Source organism: Sinocyclocheilus grahami, unplaced genomic scaffold, assembly GCF_001515645.1.
Source record: "Sinocyclocheilus grahami isolate Dianchi unplaced genomic scaffold, SAMN03320097.WGS_v1.1 scaffold325.1, whole genome shotgun sequence".
NCBI lineage: Eukaryota > Metazoa > Chordata > Actinopteri > Cypriniformes > Cyprinidae > Sinocyclocheilus > Sinocyclocheilus grahami.
The window spans coordinates 659,387-675,728 of record NW_015505504.1 but is presented as its reverse complement, the minus strand read 5'-3'; the positions used below and the strand labels follow the sequence as shown (position 1 = coordinate 675,728).

Here is a 16,342-nt window from a genome sequence, read left to right as displayed (position 1 = left end):
AGCCGAGCTCCCCCTAGCTCCCCCGTAGTTCGCACCCTATATAATGCTATGTAGTATAATAAATGATAAGACACTTGTTCTAAGCGCCATGGAAGACGGACGGATATGTAACGTTACCTCAATAATCAGTACTAAACTCTTGTTTAGATAATCAGAGCACATTTAACCATCATAAGGAGCATTAAATGAGATTGAATTATCCGTTCATTATCCGTTTAACTACCATGTACCATATAATAACCCTGATTTTACGCTTCTTAAGCACCAAATAATGACTTCAACAAAATATTGGGGTTTAAAAATGAATTTTATTTTTCCAAACATTAAAAATGAGTAACATTTGACTTTAAGTAGGAGAACATTTAATTCATTTCTTACCACTGAATTAACGATGATGTGCTTCTCTCTTTTGGTCAGTAAAAAAAACAACAACTCTCGTTTAACATGTTCTCTTCAATTAGACGTGTCAAATCTCTCTGAAATCACAATATTTACTCTCACATTTATTAATTATAAGTATTTCTACAATAAAGATGTCAATAAACGAATGCTAGTCAGTAAAACGAAATGACCGTTCATTTTTAAATTATGCGCGTGCGCGGCTTAATGTGGAAGACAGGAGAAAAGCGCGTGCAGATCAGAGGCGCGCAGTAAAGAAAGATACAAAAAAAACATCTCCTTGGTTCCCTGAATAGGGGAATGAGATGCTGCGATGACGTCATCGCTTTGGGAACACCTTCGTGTGAGGAATGTCTGAAGCCCTTATACCATCAGGCCAATTTATTGGCCAAATAGCACTTAGCACCGCCCTCAATGCGCACGTAAGTGAGCTATATAGCATGCTGCGCGCTATTTCCTTCAGATTTCACTGATTTTCGAAGAAGCGCTATCAAGGTACGGAACGGCCGAGCATCGCAGCATCTCGTTCCCCTATTCAGGGAACCAAGGTTACATACGTAACCGAGATGTTCCCTCTCATAGGCTCACTTTGATGCTGCGATGACGTCATCGCTTTGGGAACGCTATACCATAACGCCTGACGTACCTTGGATAGCTGGAAGACCGAGGAAAGCGTCTGCTCAAGCGGATAAGACCCGGGAGCCAGGAGCCATCCTCACATCCAGACTGTAAAACTTAATGAAGGTGCTACGAGAGGTCCATCCTGCCGCAGCACAAACATCTTCCATCGAGGACCCCTTGAAAAAGGCCTGAGAAGAGGCCACTGCTCTCGTAGAATGAGCATGCACACCTAGAGGCGAAGTCAAGCCACGCGCCTCATAGGCCAGAGATAGCCTCCTAAAATTCATGACAGCTAAAATTCGCTGTTTAGTGACAGCAGAACCTCTGCTCCTACCACCAAAACACACAAACAACTGGTCAGATCCAATATTATTTGGCCCAATAGTCTGCCAGGGGTCTTGGGCTTTCTGTTTCTGTTGGAACGTACGCCTGATTCTCCCGTATAGGATCCCGGAGCACCTGAGTGGCGGAAGAAGCTATAACGGGATGATGTCCGATTGTCCTGTCGGGCCTGCCCCCCACCCCAAAGGTGGGAACTTTGAAGGCCGTCATAAACAGGCCATACTCGCATGACCCTTGGGCTTTCTTTCGAACGCTGAAGGCTGGAACGCACAGAGTATCCGAGAGGGTGCTCGTCGTAAGGACTCGACCTAAAACTGCCCGAGGCGCAATATGCGGCAGGACCGTCAAGATCGGAGTCAGGAGGCCACAGCGAGAGAGGCGAATACGCTTGTGCGGTTCGAGACCTAGGACCCCAGTCCTTACGAGGGGGTAACTTAGGTGATGGCTCATGACGCTGTAAGGAGGACGAGCGTGAACGAGCCGCAGGTGGCTGACGCTCTACTTCCCTAGCCCTGCGTGGGATGAGCTGACGAAACGCGGCGGACTGCTGTTTCGCTTCTTGAAACTTTTCCACGACCATAGTGACCGAATCTCCGAACAGACCGTCACTCGAAATGGGGGCGTCCAAAAGAAAGGTCCTGTCCTTCTCCTTAATGTAAGTGAGAGTAAGCCAAAGATGGTGCTCAGCTGACACTAAGCCTGCCATGGACCTGCCCACTGCTCGAGCCGTGTGCTTGGTAGCCCTTAGCGCCAAGTCAGTAGCTCGTCTGAGCTCTTTAACGGCCTCTGGGGTCAGGCCTTCCCCCTCGTCCAGCTCCTTGAGCAAAACTGCCTGATAAGCCTGGAGTACACCCATAGAATGTAGTGTAGCCGCGGCCTGCCCAGCGGCCATGTAAGATTTTCTGATCAAAGCGGAAGTAACCCTACACGGCTTGGACGGCAGCAGAGGGCGTGACTTCCAAGACGGCGCAGAATTTGGAGCGAGATGTGCCGCAAGAGTCTCTTCTACGGCCGGCATCGCCGCATAGCCATGATCCGCCATTTTAGAAACCGTGGCGAAATCAGCGGCCGCGGGATTAGTGATGTGCACTGAAAAAAGGTTGTTTCCAAGGTCTCGAAACCTCATGGTGGAGATCTTGGAAGAAGGGGAGAGGCCTACGGGGCTGAGACGGAGTGCGGCTGGACAAAAATCGATCGTCCAGTTTCGACTGGGTCTGATTTTGCGCCGGCTCGCTATCCCACTCTAACCCCAGCTTATTCACAGCGCGTGTTACAACGTCTAATAGTTTGCTGTAAGACGGGGAGGTGCGTTTCTCCTGTCCACTCGGAGGGAGAGAACTGCACACTTCACCCAATAAATCCTCCGAATCGGAGGCCGCTGTGGACAGCACGTCTTCGTCATACGCCATACAACCGAAAGACATCGCATCGCAAGCTTCCAGGGTAGGCCGCAAATTATCATTGAAGAAGACCACGGGGTCCCTGTAGCGCTCTTACGCTTGTGCGGTTGCACATGGTGCTTGGACATGGCCTGGAGAGAGCGAGAGAAAAGGAGAGAACTTGCGTCACCCCAAGCGACCGTCTCGTGCGGTGCCTTGGCAACCACAGAAACGCCCAAACATTGCACGCACCTGTCATGAGTGTCTCCTCCTGCGATGGACCTGTCAACACGGCTCGATCCATCTCCTGTAGCTCATCGTGTCCTCTGAAGAGGAGTAAACTGCTCTTAGAAGAATTTAGCTGAGAACATGATAAAATAACACTTTCTTACGGGCGACAGATGATTAGCTTCCTGAAGGAAATTAAATCTGATGGAAATAGCACGTGCGCATTGAGGGCGGTGCTAAGCGCTATTTGGCCAATAAATTGGTGTTCGCTTGCGATTAATCGTGCAGCCCTAGTGTGATGTATAAGGGCTTCAGACATTCGTCACACCAAAGGTGTTCCCAAAGCGATGACGTCATCGCAGCATCAAAGTGAGCCTATGAGAGGGAACCCAGTGTTTATGATATGCTTTTCAGACTACGCTTAACCTTGGCTTAATTTCAGCTATAAAGTTGGAATTATATTATCATTATAATGCATTATAATTGACTACTTTGATGTCTACACTTTATTAAAAGCTTATTTCAGACATGAAATTCTGCAAAAATGGTTTGTTTATGATTAAAAATACACATTTCATCATTAGAATAATCAGAAACATCTGCAAAGTTTTAATTAGTTTACATGGTTATGACAACTAAAAATAACCTACAGGGAACGTTCCGGGAACGTTTCCTTTAGGTAATAAAAATAACGTCTAAAAATAACCTACAGGGAACCTTCTGGGAACATTCCCTTTAGGTTATAAAAATAACGTCTAAAAATAACCTGCAGGGAACCTTCTGGGAACATTCCCTTTAGGTTATAAAAATTTAATTAAAAATAACCTGCAGAGAAACGTTCTAGGAAGGTTCTCTTTAGGTTATAAAACGAAACCTAAAAATAACCTACAGGGAACGTTCCCAGAACACTCTTATTTGGTTCCCAAAAAAATAACCAAATGGGAACGTTCTGTTTGTTGGGGTTAGAACCTTTGAAGCTCCCTCAGCGCAAACACAAATATGCGGATCGGGTCAGTCGCACAGCTGCTCCTAAATATTATTTCATAGTCGCACGCAGTAGTTTTCAAATGGTCGCACTGTAGAGCCCTGAATGGCGCACGTTGCATTCCCAGATGAACGTTATAATAAACTCAAACTCACAACAACATGCAGAGATGGAGTTTGAGACGTGTAAATAATAACAGTTCCTGTGGAACTACTGTGAACGGAGCCGCTGTGTGACGCACGTACTTAATCTACATGCACGTAAATAATTAAAGCGCATATACTGTATTAGAACGGCATCGCATATAATTATTTAATTAAATTGTAGCGTTTGTGAATTTACAATTATGCTTAATTATGATAATGTGTTTTATGGATCCTCGTCCATGAAACTCGCCACTTCCGGTATTTTACAGATTAGTCGACGCAAGCAAAATGAAGTCGAGGATTTTTTTAAATCGAATAGTCTAATAAAAATCGACGAATCACGCGGATCGGGTCAGTCGCACAGCTGCTCCTAAATATTATTTCATAGTCGCACGCAGTAGTTTTCAAATGGTCGCACTGTAGAGCCCTGAATGGCGCACGTTGCATTCCCAGATGAACGTTATAATAAACTCAAACTCACAACAACATGCAGAGATGGAGTTTGAGACGTGTAAATAATAACAGTTCCTGTGGAACTACTGTGAACGGAGCCGCTGTGTGACGCACGTACTTAACCTACATGCATGTAAATAATTAAAGCGCATATACTGTATTAGAACGGCATCGCATATAATTATTTAATTAAATTGTAGCGTTTGTGAATTTACAATTATGCTTAATTATGATAATGTGTTTTATGGATCCTCGTCCATGAAACTCGCCACTTCCGGTATTTTACAGATTAGTCGACGCAAGCAAAATGAAGTCGAGGATTTTTAAAAATCGAATAGTCTAATCGACGAATCACCACAGCCCTATCATCAACAGAACCTTTCATGTTTAAGTGCATTCAGACATTTCAGAAACAAATACTTTGAAAAATAAATGATATTTCACTCATACCTCAAGCCAATACATCCTATTTATGGCAAAAAAAGTGGCACTCACTTCTGCCAAGACATATGAAAATTAAGACAAGTTTCTTGTAAGGATGTGCCTTGATTGACATCCACTAGAGCACAATAAGACTTCCCAATAAAACGGCAATTGATAATTTGGCTCTTAATTTCAGTCTGCAGGTAATTTCAGAGAGCGACCGCAAGGAAGCAAGAGATTGTGTGCCATTTTGAAACAGAATGACACTGAAGGTTTCTACACCATATTGGTGTCTCAATGGCACAATAATCAAGCGTTACATAATTAAGGAGAGGAATCTGCTCCAATTAAAAACATTAATTGTACTAGCAAATTATCACCATAAATATTTAATAAAAAGGCATTGGTCCTAAAAGAGTCATTTGATAATATATAAAATCTACATTCTTTTTCATAAAAGTTAATTCAATTCAATAGTATAAAAGGCTACATTAAACAGACCATTTTCATAATGTAGCTGCAAAATAGATTAACCTAGTGCATGTATAACAGCTCTCATAGTAAAACATTTTCATAGTAAATAAAACAATTTTGTGTTTCCTGAAATGAAGTTGGTAAAAGCTACTCTCTTCGGAAAAAAGTGGCACATCCTCAGCCATATCATGCTTTTATAAAGTGAAAGGCCGCATAAAAACATAGCTAAAAACATATCTATCTCTGAAATTCTTTATTCTCCTCTCCTAAACTAACCTTTCAAATCTAATCTTTCATTTCCCGCTCCCATTTCAAGCCCACCACTGCTGACATTCGTCAAAGGTCAACAGGGCAAACCTGTTGTCCAAAGCATTGTCTGAAGAGGTCATTGCTCGGTTTCTGTTGCCCCTCCTTCCTCCCCCATTTCCCCGCCCTCTCCCTTCATTGCCCCGCCCTCTCCCTTCATTGCCCCGTCCTCTCCCACCATGGCCCCTCCCTCTTTGCTGTGCCTGTCTCTGCTCCTCTCCTCTACCCCTGCTTGCTGTTGCTGATACTGCAGGACCCGTCAATGCCTCAAACAGGATGGAGTAGAGCTGCCAAGCAACAGCGTCCCCTGCAAGCAGAGACTCACATTGGTGACCCCCTCTTATGGCAGCCTCAAGACCATGCAGCAGAGTACCACTGAAAACCCTTTGAGAAACACAGACAGCAATATGATATAATAAATATACTGTAAATAATATACTTAAATTAAAATATACTTATTAAATATACTTAAATTATGTATAAATAAATCATATATAAAGTACTAATAATACAATTATAATGATATTTTTTGTAATAAATTTGATGTAGAAAAATCATATGAATTATGTATATGCATATTTTTTATATAATTCATGTGATTTATCTAATAATATTACATACAAATCTTAAAATTATTTGTTAAATATTTTAAATGTATTATTACGATTACTTTATATATTACACAATATATATATATATATAGAGAGAGATAGATAGTAAGGGGTGCACATAAGTGGTATGCAGGTGCGCATTCGCGACCAAAATAAAAAATGCGCTGTGTAAATAAGTTCTGACAGCGCATTTGCGTACCGACATGACAGCTGTTAATGCACAATTACCATTTTAGATCGACAAACTGTAATACTGTATAAGATTTCTATTCAAACTGAATAGATAAATATATCTAGGCTACCCTCTGCCGTTTTCAAAGCACAATGCAAAACTGTGACATTTCATTCACTGATGCGCTTCAGTCGGCAGCGCTAAACCCAGAAGCGCATATACTTACTTGCCGGCAACCCGCCAAAATAAAAACCTGCTGATTTTAAGTTTGAAAATGATGAAAATGTATCTTTTAAAAAAAGAAGTAAATATTAGCACCATTTTAGATCGACAAACTGTAATACTGTATAAGATTTCTATTCAAACTGAATAGATAAATATATCTAGGCTACCCTCTGCCGTTTTCAAAGCACAATGCAAAACTGTGACATTTCATTCACTGATGCGCTTCAGTCGGCAGCGCTAAACCCAGAAGCGCATGTACTTACTTGCCGGCAACCCGCCAAAATAAAAACCTGCTGATTTTAAGTTTGAAAATGATGAAAATGTATCTTTTAAAAAAAGTATTAAAAAAAAAAATTAGCATTTTAAGTTTACTCTAAAATAGTTGTATTTGTATTTAATACTCCCTTTTTATTTTAAAATATAATAGTATTATCACACTTTATTATTTAGTTTATTTATATATATTTTTTTTACTAAAATAAAGTGCAACAATATTATCACTACGATTACTTTATTTTTTATAGTTGTATTTAATGGGTCACACTATGTGCAGTGTGAGGACCAAACCAGGCTAAAAAAACGTATGTGCACCCCTGTATATAGTTGTTTTGTCCAAAGATATTACATACAAAAAGATATTACATACAAATATGATTATAGTTGTATTTGTCCCAGAAGCGCATATACTTACTTGCCGGCAACCCGCCAAAATAAAAACCTGCTGATTTTAAGTTTGAAAATGATGAAAATGTATCTTTTAAAAAAAGTATTAAAAAAAAAAATTAGCATTTTAAGTTTACTCTAAAATAGTTGTATTTGTATTTAATACTCCCTTTTTATTTTAAAATATAATAGTATTATCACACTTTATTATTTAGTTTATTATTATTTTTTTTTTTTTACTAAAATAAAGTGCAACAATATTATCACTACGATTACTTTATTTTTTATAGTTGTATTTAATGGGTCACACTATGTGCAGTGTGAGGACCAAACCAGGCTAAAAAAACGTATGTGCACCCCTGTATATAGTTGTTTTGTCCAAAGATATTACATACAAAAAGATATTACATACAAATATGATTATAGTTGTATTTGTCCCCCATATACTATAATCTTTTTAGGGCAAATCTGATAAATGAAGAAGGTGATTATTTATTCAAAACAGCAATGATGAGAACTACGAAATATTTCACTGGGATTGTTTTATGGCCAAACCCTACCAGGCACATTGAGGTTCAGGTAGCGGGAAGCCCAGTAACTGGTTCAGGAACAACGCCACCCACATACATGACTGCCACTGGCTGAGCAAATGGGCCAAACCCAGATCAAGGCCCCTCCTTTGTCCTGGATTGACCCGTAGCTGAGATAATCTCTGACATACAGAAGCAGAAGCTTTGCTGCCAAATAGTGGGTCTGCATGATAGAGAGAGCAAAACAAGATATGACTGAAGGTGATTAAAGCTCTAAAAACTGAAGACGTCAAGTTGATAAGCAAGTAAATTTCATTCACGTCATAATAGATTTTATCTACAATTTATGTCAATCTCTCAATATATTTTTTCTCAAACCAAACACCTGAGACAGATGTTGAGTAAAAAAGGGATCAGAGATACCATTAGGATGGGCTCTTCTCCAGCTGAGTTCCCCGTGCACCAGTCCCAACAATATGGCCTGCAGTAGAGGATGACTGGGCTTTGGTTTACAGTTGTTCATCCAGAAATACGTCACACACACAGGAAGGCAAAAATGAGGGGGTAAAGGCTGTAAAACACTGTCCATCACACCAAGTGTTCCCAACAACACCTGCAGCCTCACTTGTGTAGACGCCTATAATAAAAAAACCAAAAGGCAATTGGTGGAACAATATACAGACAATATTTACATGCAGAAATAGTTATCCACCTTGTCAATTGCTGCAAGAGTCAGCTGTGGCACACAGTTGGGTCGGAGAGCCTCCACTGTGTTTTTCTTGAGATTAAGTTCTTGTCTGTCATACTCATCAACACATGGGATGTTACATTGCTGTCCTCCTTTACCCTGAGATTGTCTTCCCCTTCCTCTATGGGTGACTCGACTATCCTGTCTTGCCTTTTCAAGCAGAAGGCTGTAGATGGTCTTTCGGATACTCACTGAGCTTGTATGACTGCTAGGCAGGTGACTATTCTCCACCTGTGCAACCAGCAGAACCTTCTGGTGTACAAGCACATCCAAGACAAAGGACGACAGCCTACCTGATGCAACCATCCTTAAAAGCCATTCAGGTTGAGAAACCAGTGCTGCTTATATATATATATAAAATGAAAGAAAAATGTCATATTAATGAAGTAAAGATGCTTGATAGTTGACAATTTAATTTAAAAAAATACAGTGGATATCTACTTAAGAATTCCCTTTGCAGATCAATAAACTACCGGGATGTCAATATGTGTGCATTTAAATTGTAAAACTAATTATTGTGCTTATTATGTAACAAAGACATTTTAAGTTTCAGCCAATTATCAAGTTATTTTATATGTCTGTAATTCACTGTAAATAACTTTTGGAATGTTAATGCTTTACAACAATTACAGTGTTTCCCCTAGGTTTACGGCTTTGGGGGGCGGGGGTAGATTCGTTTTTTTTTTTTTTTTTGGGCCCTTTTTTTTGGTTTTTTTTTCTTCATTTCTAATGATTCAGCAATTACGGGCTCTGTGGCAAGGGTAGTTCGCTGGAGGGGCTTGTGAAGGACTCCGGAGAGACTGGTAGCACTTCTCGACTGAGCTGCTGAATCTGCTGAACGAGTGAACGGATCAACGCTCCTGCCGGCTCTCGTCTATAGCCGTTGTAAAACTGAAAGTAAAGAGACGTTTAACTGACTTCGAGGAGATGAGCAACAATGTCTTTTTGTATGAAGATGACCCCCCCCCTTTGGCAAATGTTTATTAAAGAAATGCCAACCATGTACTGGTATTTTTAATTCTTTGTATATTTTTGTGTCTCCTGTGCATCTATAATCAAACATATGCACCACTGCCTGTGTTTATAAGTGCACATGTATCAGATACTGCAGCAGTGAAGCTTTAAGCTGCTCTATCCAAAAGCCATGATTGAGAAAGTAGTTCATGGAAGAATATTGTATATTCTTAGTTTTGCAAGACGTGTTAGTGAAATTAATTTGAACACAATTGAAGCAATTTCTTGCACTGTGACATACTAAATGCTGTTATACCTAAATATAGAAAATGAGCTCACTAGATGCATCTAGTTGTGTTTAATATTAATTTGAAGTCTTGCTGTTCGTGGAGTGTTTATAATGTGGTCTTGTAATGCCTCGTGTAGCCGATAGTGGGCAGCAAACACAGCTTGAAGTCATTGGTCAGTTCTGATATGTCCTAATGTTTTTTTTCTAATTATTATTATTATTAAATGTCAGTCATATTACACCCAATGAACATAATAGCCATTCCAACATATCGTATAGAAAAATATTGAACATAGACTACAATATGTAGAATACAGAGTGTAGGATTCAGAGCGAGGTGACGTAGTAACCCGGAAGTCCGCTTTAGCGTCGTCATCGGGTGACAACAACACGAGCAGCGTTTGATCTGCCGCGGACCGAGTCCTTTATGTATTTATCTGAATCGTTCAGGTGTAAAGGCCTTATTTAACACGATGGCGCAAAAAATCAACGAAGCTCACGAGCACATCGCCAAGGCTGAAAAATAGTAAGTGAGCAGAGGCCGGGGGCTAGCGTGAGGAATGGCCGGAGGGCTAGAGTGAGCAGAGGCGGGTGGGCTTGAGAATGGCGCGGCCGGCGATTTTGACGAAGGAGAGTCCGGAAGGACAGGTGTCGACTCCGGGCTGGACTCCGCTTCGTCCACGGTGAAAGCCGATCCAGCAATCGACAGCGCAAAGTTGTAGTATTTCCTCAGCAACCAGCACGGATCAGCTCCAGGCATGATGAAGCAGATATCGTCCTCGGCCAAACAGCCAAACAAAGTAGTTTCGCTTTCACAACGAAACAGCGTCATACACGGCGGCCTACAGTGAGCAGAGGCCGCGTGAGGAAGTGAGGAATGGCCGGAGGGCTAGAGTGAGCAGAGGCGGGGGGGCGGCTGGACTCCGCTTCGTCCACGGTGAAAGCCGATCCAGCAATCGACAGCGCAAAGTTGTAGTATTTCCTCAGCAACCAGCACGGATCAGCTCCAGGCATGATGAAGCAGATATCGTCCTCTTTTGGAAGACCAAACAAAGTAGTTTCGCTTTCACAACGAAGCACACAGCGTCTTTACGACATGGTGGCGGCAACAACAATACTACAGCAAGAATAAAAGTTATGCCGTCTTTCTTTGCGTGAACATTTGGGCGGCGTTATGCAAATCTTCCCACATAGTGACGTAGATATGTGGGGGCGTGTTAGAATGAGCTGTTTTAGGTAGGCGTGGCTGACTCTTAACTTTTATAAAGAATATCTCTTTGGATTTGAGACTTTAGTCTTTGCAACTTTACAAATCTTCTTTATGCACCAAGAACTTGTAACACTCCAAAGAGAAAGGAAAAATTGAAATGGCATCATATGACCCGCCTTTAAGCCTTAAAGTTCTGCATAATTAAGGGCGTGGCTACTTGAGTGACAGGTGGACAGCTCTGCTCCAGAGTGTGAAACTCGCTAGACTGAAACTTAAAAATTGGCTTTAAAATTTTTTATTTGTCCAGAAAAAAATAATTATGGGTAGGACACTGGAAATCTGGCAATTAGATGTTTTAATGATCTCAAACTTGATTTTTACCGCTATTTTGAAGTTATTGTAGGTACTTTGACTTTGCACTGTCTGCGAAAAGTGAGATGTCACGCCAAGGCAAAAGGCAGCAACTTCCACATTATTATATACAATATTTGGGTGCTGATCATGCTTTACAGAATCATTATAATAACATCTGTATAAAATCTAGTGATCATTGGCTAGGCTATAACATGTAGTAATCTAATAAAAAAAAATCTGACCATAACAACCAGACAAAAAGGTTAAACGTGAGTGGATACCGTTTTGCAACCAATTTATTTGCAATGTTCGCTAACATTAAAGGATGCAAGACATACTTAGTCTATTGTTTTTACATCAAACTGAATGAAAATAGCTTAAACTACAAGATCTCCTTTGTGTATCACAGAATAAAGAAAATGGGTTAGTACTCCATGGGGGTAAGTAAACGATGACAAAAAAGAGAAAATAAATCATATAAATGAATAAATGAGATTGTTTTGATGAAATAATACTATACCTTTAGGACAAATAGGCAGGAATATGAAAGCCCATTTTCACCAGATAAGTAAAAAAAAACATGCTTTGGTAAATCATAATTAAGCATAGGCTACTAAATCATAATTGAGATGAAGTGGAAACTGACATAAGAAGTAGTAATGATGAAAAAAAAAGGTAATTATGAAAATGAAAAAATAAAAACTGAAAAAAAAAAACCTTTCCATTAATACTATTTATCTAATAATTTGGAGATGTTGTCTCATATTAATGATTTAGTATGTCAATTTTAATTCTCATAATTATTACTGTCTCATAATTACTTTGTGACATTTTTTTAAATGCTCTTCTATACAGGAACATTAATAAGTAAATAAGCATCAAGCAAAAGTAGTTTGCATTTATGTGTTTATTCCTTTTATTACGTCTTTGCATTGAGAGCATTATGTGCGTTTCAAGTAGAAATTCCATTTACTTTACTTAGTTTTGTTGTGTTCCTACAAAATTATGTTTTTATTCAACGCTACCCCCTAATGCAGCAGTACAGCAGACCTGTCTAAATCACACACACACACATACACTCTCTGATTAACACAAGAACTATCACTCTTCCTTTAACATAATATATACACACACACACACACATAGCACGTCATATGTAAATTAAAAAAAAAAAAAAATACTTGTGTTGAGCTCAAAAGGAAAGAGGAAAGACACATGTAGCATCCCAGAGAGCATGAAACAGACTTGAAATGCTATGATGCATACATCTCTGCGGAATACATACAATACAACACATGAATAAGGTCACAGAATATGAGGGTAATATGTAGTGCCTTTATATGGAGATCAATAACCAAGAGTTTACAAATTGAGTTCGTCCCATGTTGGTGTAACATCGTTTATCTGTGAAAACAGCATAGAGCTTTAAACAAGGATTTAACTAAAACACAAAATGACTGACTGACATAGCTGGAGAAAAAGCTTTAGACAGGTTCAAAAAATGAATAAACAATGGAAAAACAGACACCATCTGTTCATTAAAGTAGCATCAGATTGAACGGCAGCTGTATCGGGGGCAGGCTGGTGAAGAAGAGTTGAAAGGATGTATAAGGGAAGGACCAGAGATGCTTAATGGCCAAACTGGGTTGTTGGTGAAGATGCACTTGTTATTGGGCGAATGAGTGAAGGTTTGAGGGAAGATTATAAATAATAGGCTCTGTGGTTTTATGTAAGGCTCCAGAGGGTTCAGGGAAAGGGCACAGAATGTTAGGACACAAGGTGCTTGTGGTTAGATAAATGGATGGACAGGGTCAATGGCATTGGGACCTGTGGTTTTGTTTTCATACTAGAGCAGAAAAAACAGTTGGACAAATGATGCGCTATGATAAAGGAGAGGAAGAGTATAAGGAAAGAGGAAGTGTGGGTGAATCCTGAGCTGTAGAGACTGTCGTCGGGGTGGCTGGTTTGCAGGACAGTGTGTGAGGGGAGGCTCGCTCTGTGCCTGAGTGCTGCTGAGGGGGCTGAGGGGTCCTCGGGGAGAGCTCCAGGCTGCCCACAGAGATGCCCGAGTCCGTGCTTTGGCTGCGGCCGCTGGTGGTGCACGGGTCCTCGTCGGGCTCCGCCTCTTCCTCCTCCTGCAGCCACTGAAGTTCTGACTCCTGCAAGGGGAATGACCGGCATTCCCATGGCAGTGCAGCCTGCAAATGTAGAAGAAGATGATTCATTGAGGTTATTAAACTCCAAAACACCAGGGTTTATTATATGCATTTATATTCTCTCACAATGTAAAGAATATTAAGCATATATCTTTCAGGATGCACAAATAGCCCCCAAAAGAAGACTCAAGGATTTAATGATACATGGAGAAATAAAAATTTTTGAACTACAGGATGTTCTTCCAACTAAAGTGCTAATTGACATTGTTACAGCAATAATAAAGTTGAAAAGAACATTAAGTCCTCCTCCTCCTCTCTCTCTCTCTCTCTCTCTCACACACACACACACACACACACACACACACACACACACCTGCTGTTCATCCTCAGCCTGGCTGAAGGGATCCTCCATTCCAGTACAGAAGGGACTGCATGGCGAGACATCTCCTTCTGCAAAATGACTTTGCCTGAAATCTGGAGAGCCAGGTGTCAGCTCCAATCCCCTGGAGCTCTTCCCATCCCCATGGTAGGAGGAAGAAGATCTGAGGGAGGAAGTCAAGCAGAGTGAAATTTCAAGAGTTGACCACAGCGTCCTGCAGTTTATTTTAAAACTACCCAGTTTTATGGCCACATATTAATTGAGAGAGTGCATGAAATAAGTGTATGTGTAAGCTTCAGTACCAAACTACCCTTTATACATCTGTAACATTTTAACCTACATTCTTGAAGTGCAAAAAATTTACATGTGCAAGTTATTTGTTAACTACACAAATATATATTTTATGTAAAAGTCATGATATGACATTAACCATTAATGCGATCTACTTCTAACCTCTAAAAAAATCTTACAGGCCTCAAATTTCTGCATTAATGGTTTCTGAAATAAGTATCTTATGCTCACCAAGGATGCATTTATGCGATCAAAAATACAGTAAAAACAGTAATATTGTGAATTATTATTACTTATTATTTTTTATCTTTAAAATATAATATTTTCTGTTTTAATATATTTTAAAGTATAAATTACTCATGTGATAGAAAAAATGAATTTCAGCAACCATTACTCCTTACTTTTTCAGGATTCTTTAATGAATAGAAAGTTCAAAAGAACAGCATATTTTTAAAATAAAAATCTTTGTAATATTATGAATGTCTTTACTATCAATTGATCAAATCGAATGCATCCTTGCTGAACTAGAATATTATAATTTTTTAATATATATTTTTAAACATTATTATTATATTTTATTTTATATTCTTTTTGTGTTTTTTTTCTTTTATGTAATTTAATATTTTTTATATTTTTGGAATTTGTTTCACCCTCATAAGCCTTGTGGCTTAATATGTTGAAGAACGTGCCCTAAAAGCTAAGCTAGCTTTAACCCGTTGAGTTTATTTAATGTTCCAAACATACAGCATTTTAAAATATTTAATTACAAATCGATCCCTGTTGTTAAAAAACATTATTCTGACAGCCGTTTAAATATTCTCCATCACATATGCCTCTCACACACAAATTTCTCTCACCTGCCCCGGCGACGTCTGCGAGCCCAGCTCCCCCACCGACTCCTCTCTCTGCTCTCACACAGTGCATGGCGGCTCAGAAACACAGCGTCAGAGAGATCCTCCACCTATGCAAACATTGCAAGTATTGTCATACTAATACAGAGATAATTCTGAATGGTCGAAAAAAATCGAGACAAAATACCAGGCATGTTTATGAGAAAGCATGTAAAGAAAAAACTGAATATACAAAGGCATACAAACCTCTTCCTCCTCATTGTCCAGCCCTTCCCCATTGGGCTGGTACTGTGTGTTATTGTAATTGAATAACAGGGCATGTGCCCCTTCCTGGTTTTTAGAGAGCCCTGAGAGAGAGTCCAGCTCCCTCCAGCTAAACACACGACATAGGGCACATAGTTACACATTTTTCATCAACAATAGTGCTAGACTTATATATCAGCCAACGATTTAAGACTATCAGCATCAGCCAAACAACTTGCTAGCTTGGCCAATTAACAGCTGTGATGTTTCTCATTCTCTCACATCCCAAATCTACTAAAAGCCATGTCAACAACAACAAAAAATGTTTTTAAAAATGTATTACTGAATTTTAAGTAAATGTAGTGTAAAAGAAGAGCTTGTTTAATCATTTGCTCTCTGAAGTTGTGTATATTTCATTTTATATATATATATATATATATATATATATATATATATATATATACAGTATATAGTATATGCAGTCAAAGCAAAGTTTATTCAGACACCTTTAACATTTCACACATTGTCAGTTTATTCGCCATAGTTTAGAAAACGGTAATAAAATATGACAAGAACTCAGAGTTAAACTGTGTCAGAAGAACATATTCATCTTGATAATGACAGATAACACTTAAGCAAAACATGGTCAGGTCAAAGTGTCTGAATCATTTTTGGACCCAAATTCTTATACATTTTACTGGTAGTCCATTGTATGAAGAATTTTTGGGTAATATGTCAAAGTTTACTTTATTTTGCTATCCTCACTTACAGAAATGAACTATAGTGTCCTGCACACACTAGTAAAAAAATTGAAAAAATTATATCTGGTGTCTGAATAATTTTTTCACACATAAGCGCATATATATATATATATATATATATATATATATATATATATATATATATATAT

The 16,342-nt window shown here is 39.4% G+C and overlaps 3 protein-coding genes across 3 annotated transcripts in view; all 3 read right to left on the bottom strand.

The window, feature by feature from the left end:
- The window catches only part of LOC107602362 (acetylcholinesterase collagenic tail peptide-like), an 8,390-nt gene extending 5,172 nt beyond the window's left edge, over positions 1-3,218 (bottom strand). Inside the window, exon 1 of the mRNA XM_016294841.1 lies at positions 2,994-3,218. Coding sequence (XP_016150327.1) covers positions 2,994-3,045 — 52 coding nt within the window. The 5' untranslated portion in view covers positions 3,046-3,218. The remainder of the gene's footprint in view (positions 1-2,993) is intronic.
- A 1,652-nt stretch (positions 3,219-4,870) lies between these two features.
- Positions 4,871-10,007, bottom strand: LOC107602361 (protein asteroid homolog 1-like). Its single transcript, XM_016294840.1, has 6 exons — positions 9,999-10,007; positions 9,455-9,596; positions 8,670-9,043; positions 8,381-8,594; positions 7,988-8,180; positions 4,871-6,140 (listed from the first exon to the last, which is right to left on the bottom strand). Exons 1-6 carry the CDS (start codon positions 10,005-10,007, stop codon positions 5,762-5,764), a joined length of 1,311 nt encoding a protein of 436 aa, XP_016150326.1. The 3' UTR covers positions 4,871-5,761.
- A 2,394-nt stretch (positions 10,008-12,401) lies between these two features.
- The window catches only part of LOC107602388 (KAT8 regulatory NSL complex subunit 1-like), a 12,378-nt gene continuing 8,437 nt past the window's right edge, over positions 12,402-16,342 (bottom strand). The window contains exons 9-12 of the mRNA XM_016294876.1: positions 15,436-15,562; positions 15,196-15,299; positions 14,042-14,210; positions 12,402-13,710 (exon numbers count right to left, since the gene is read on the bottom strand). Coding sequence (XP_016150362.1) covers positions 13,393-13,710; positions 14,042-14,210; positions 15,196-15,299; positions 15,436-15,562 — 718 coding nt within the window. The 3' untranslated portion in view covers positions 12,402-13,392. The remainder of the gene's footprint in view (positions 13,711-14,041; positions 14,211-15,195; positions 15,300-15,435; positions 15,563-16,342) is intronic.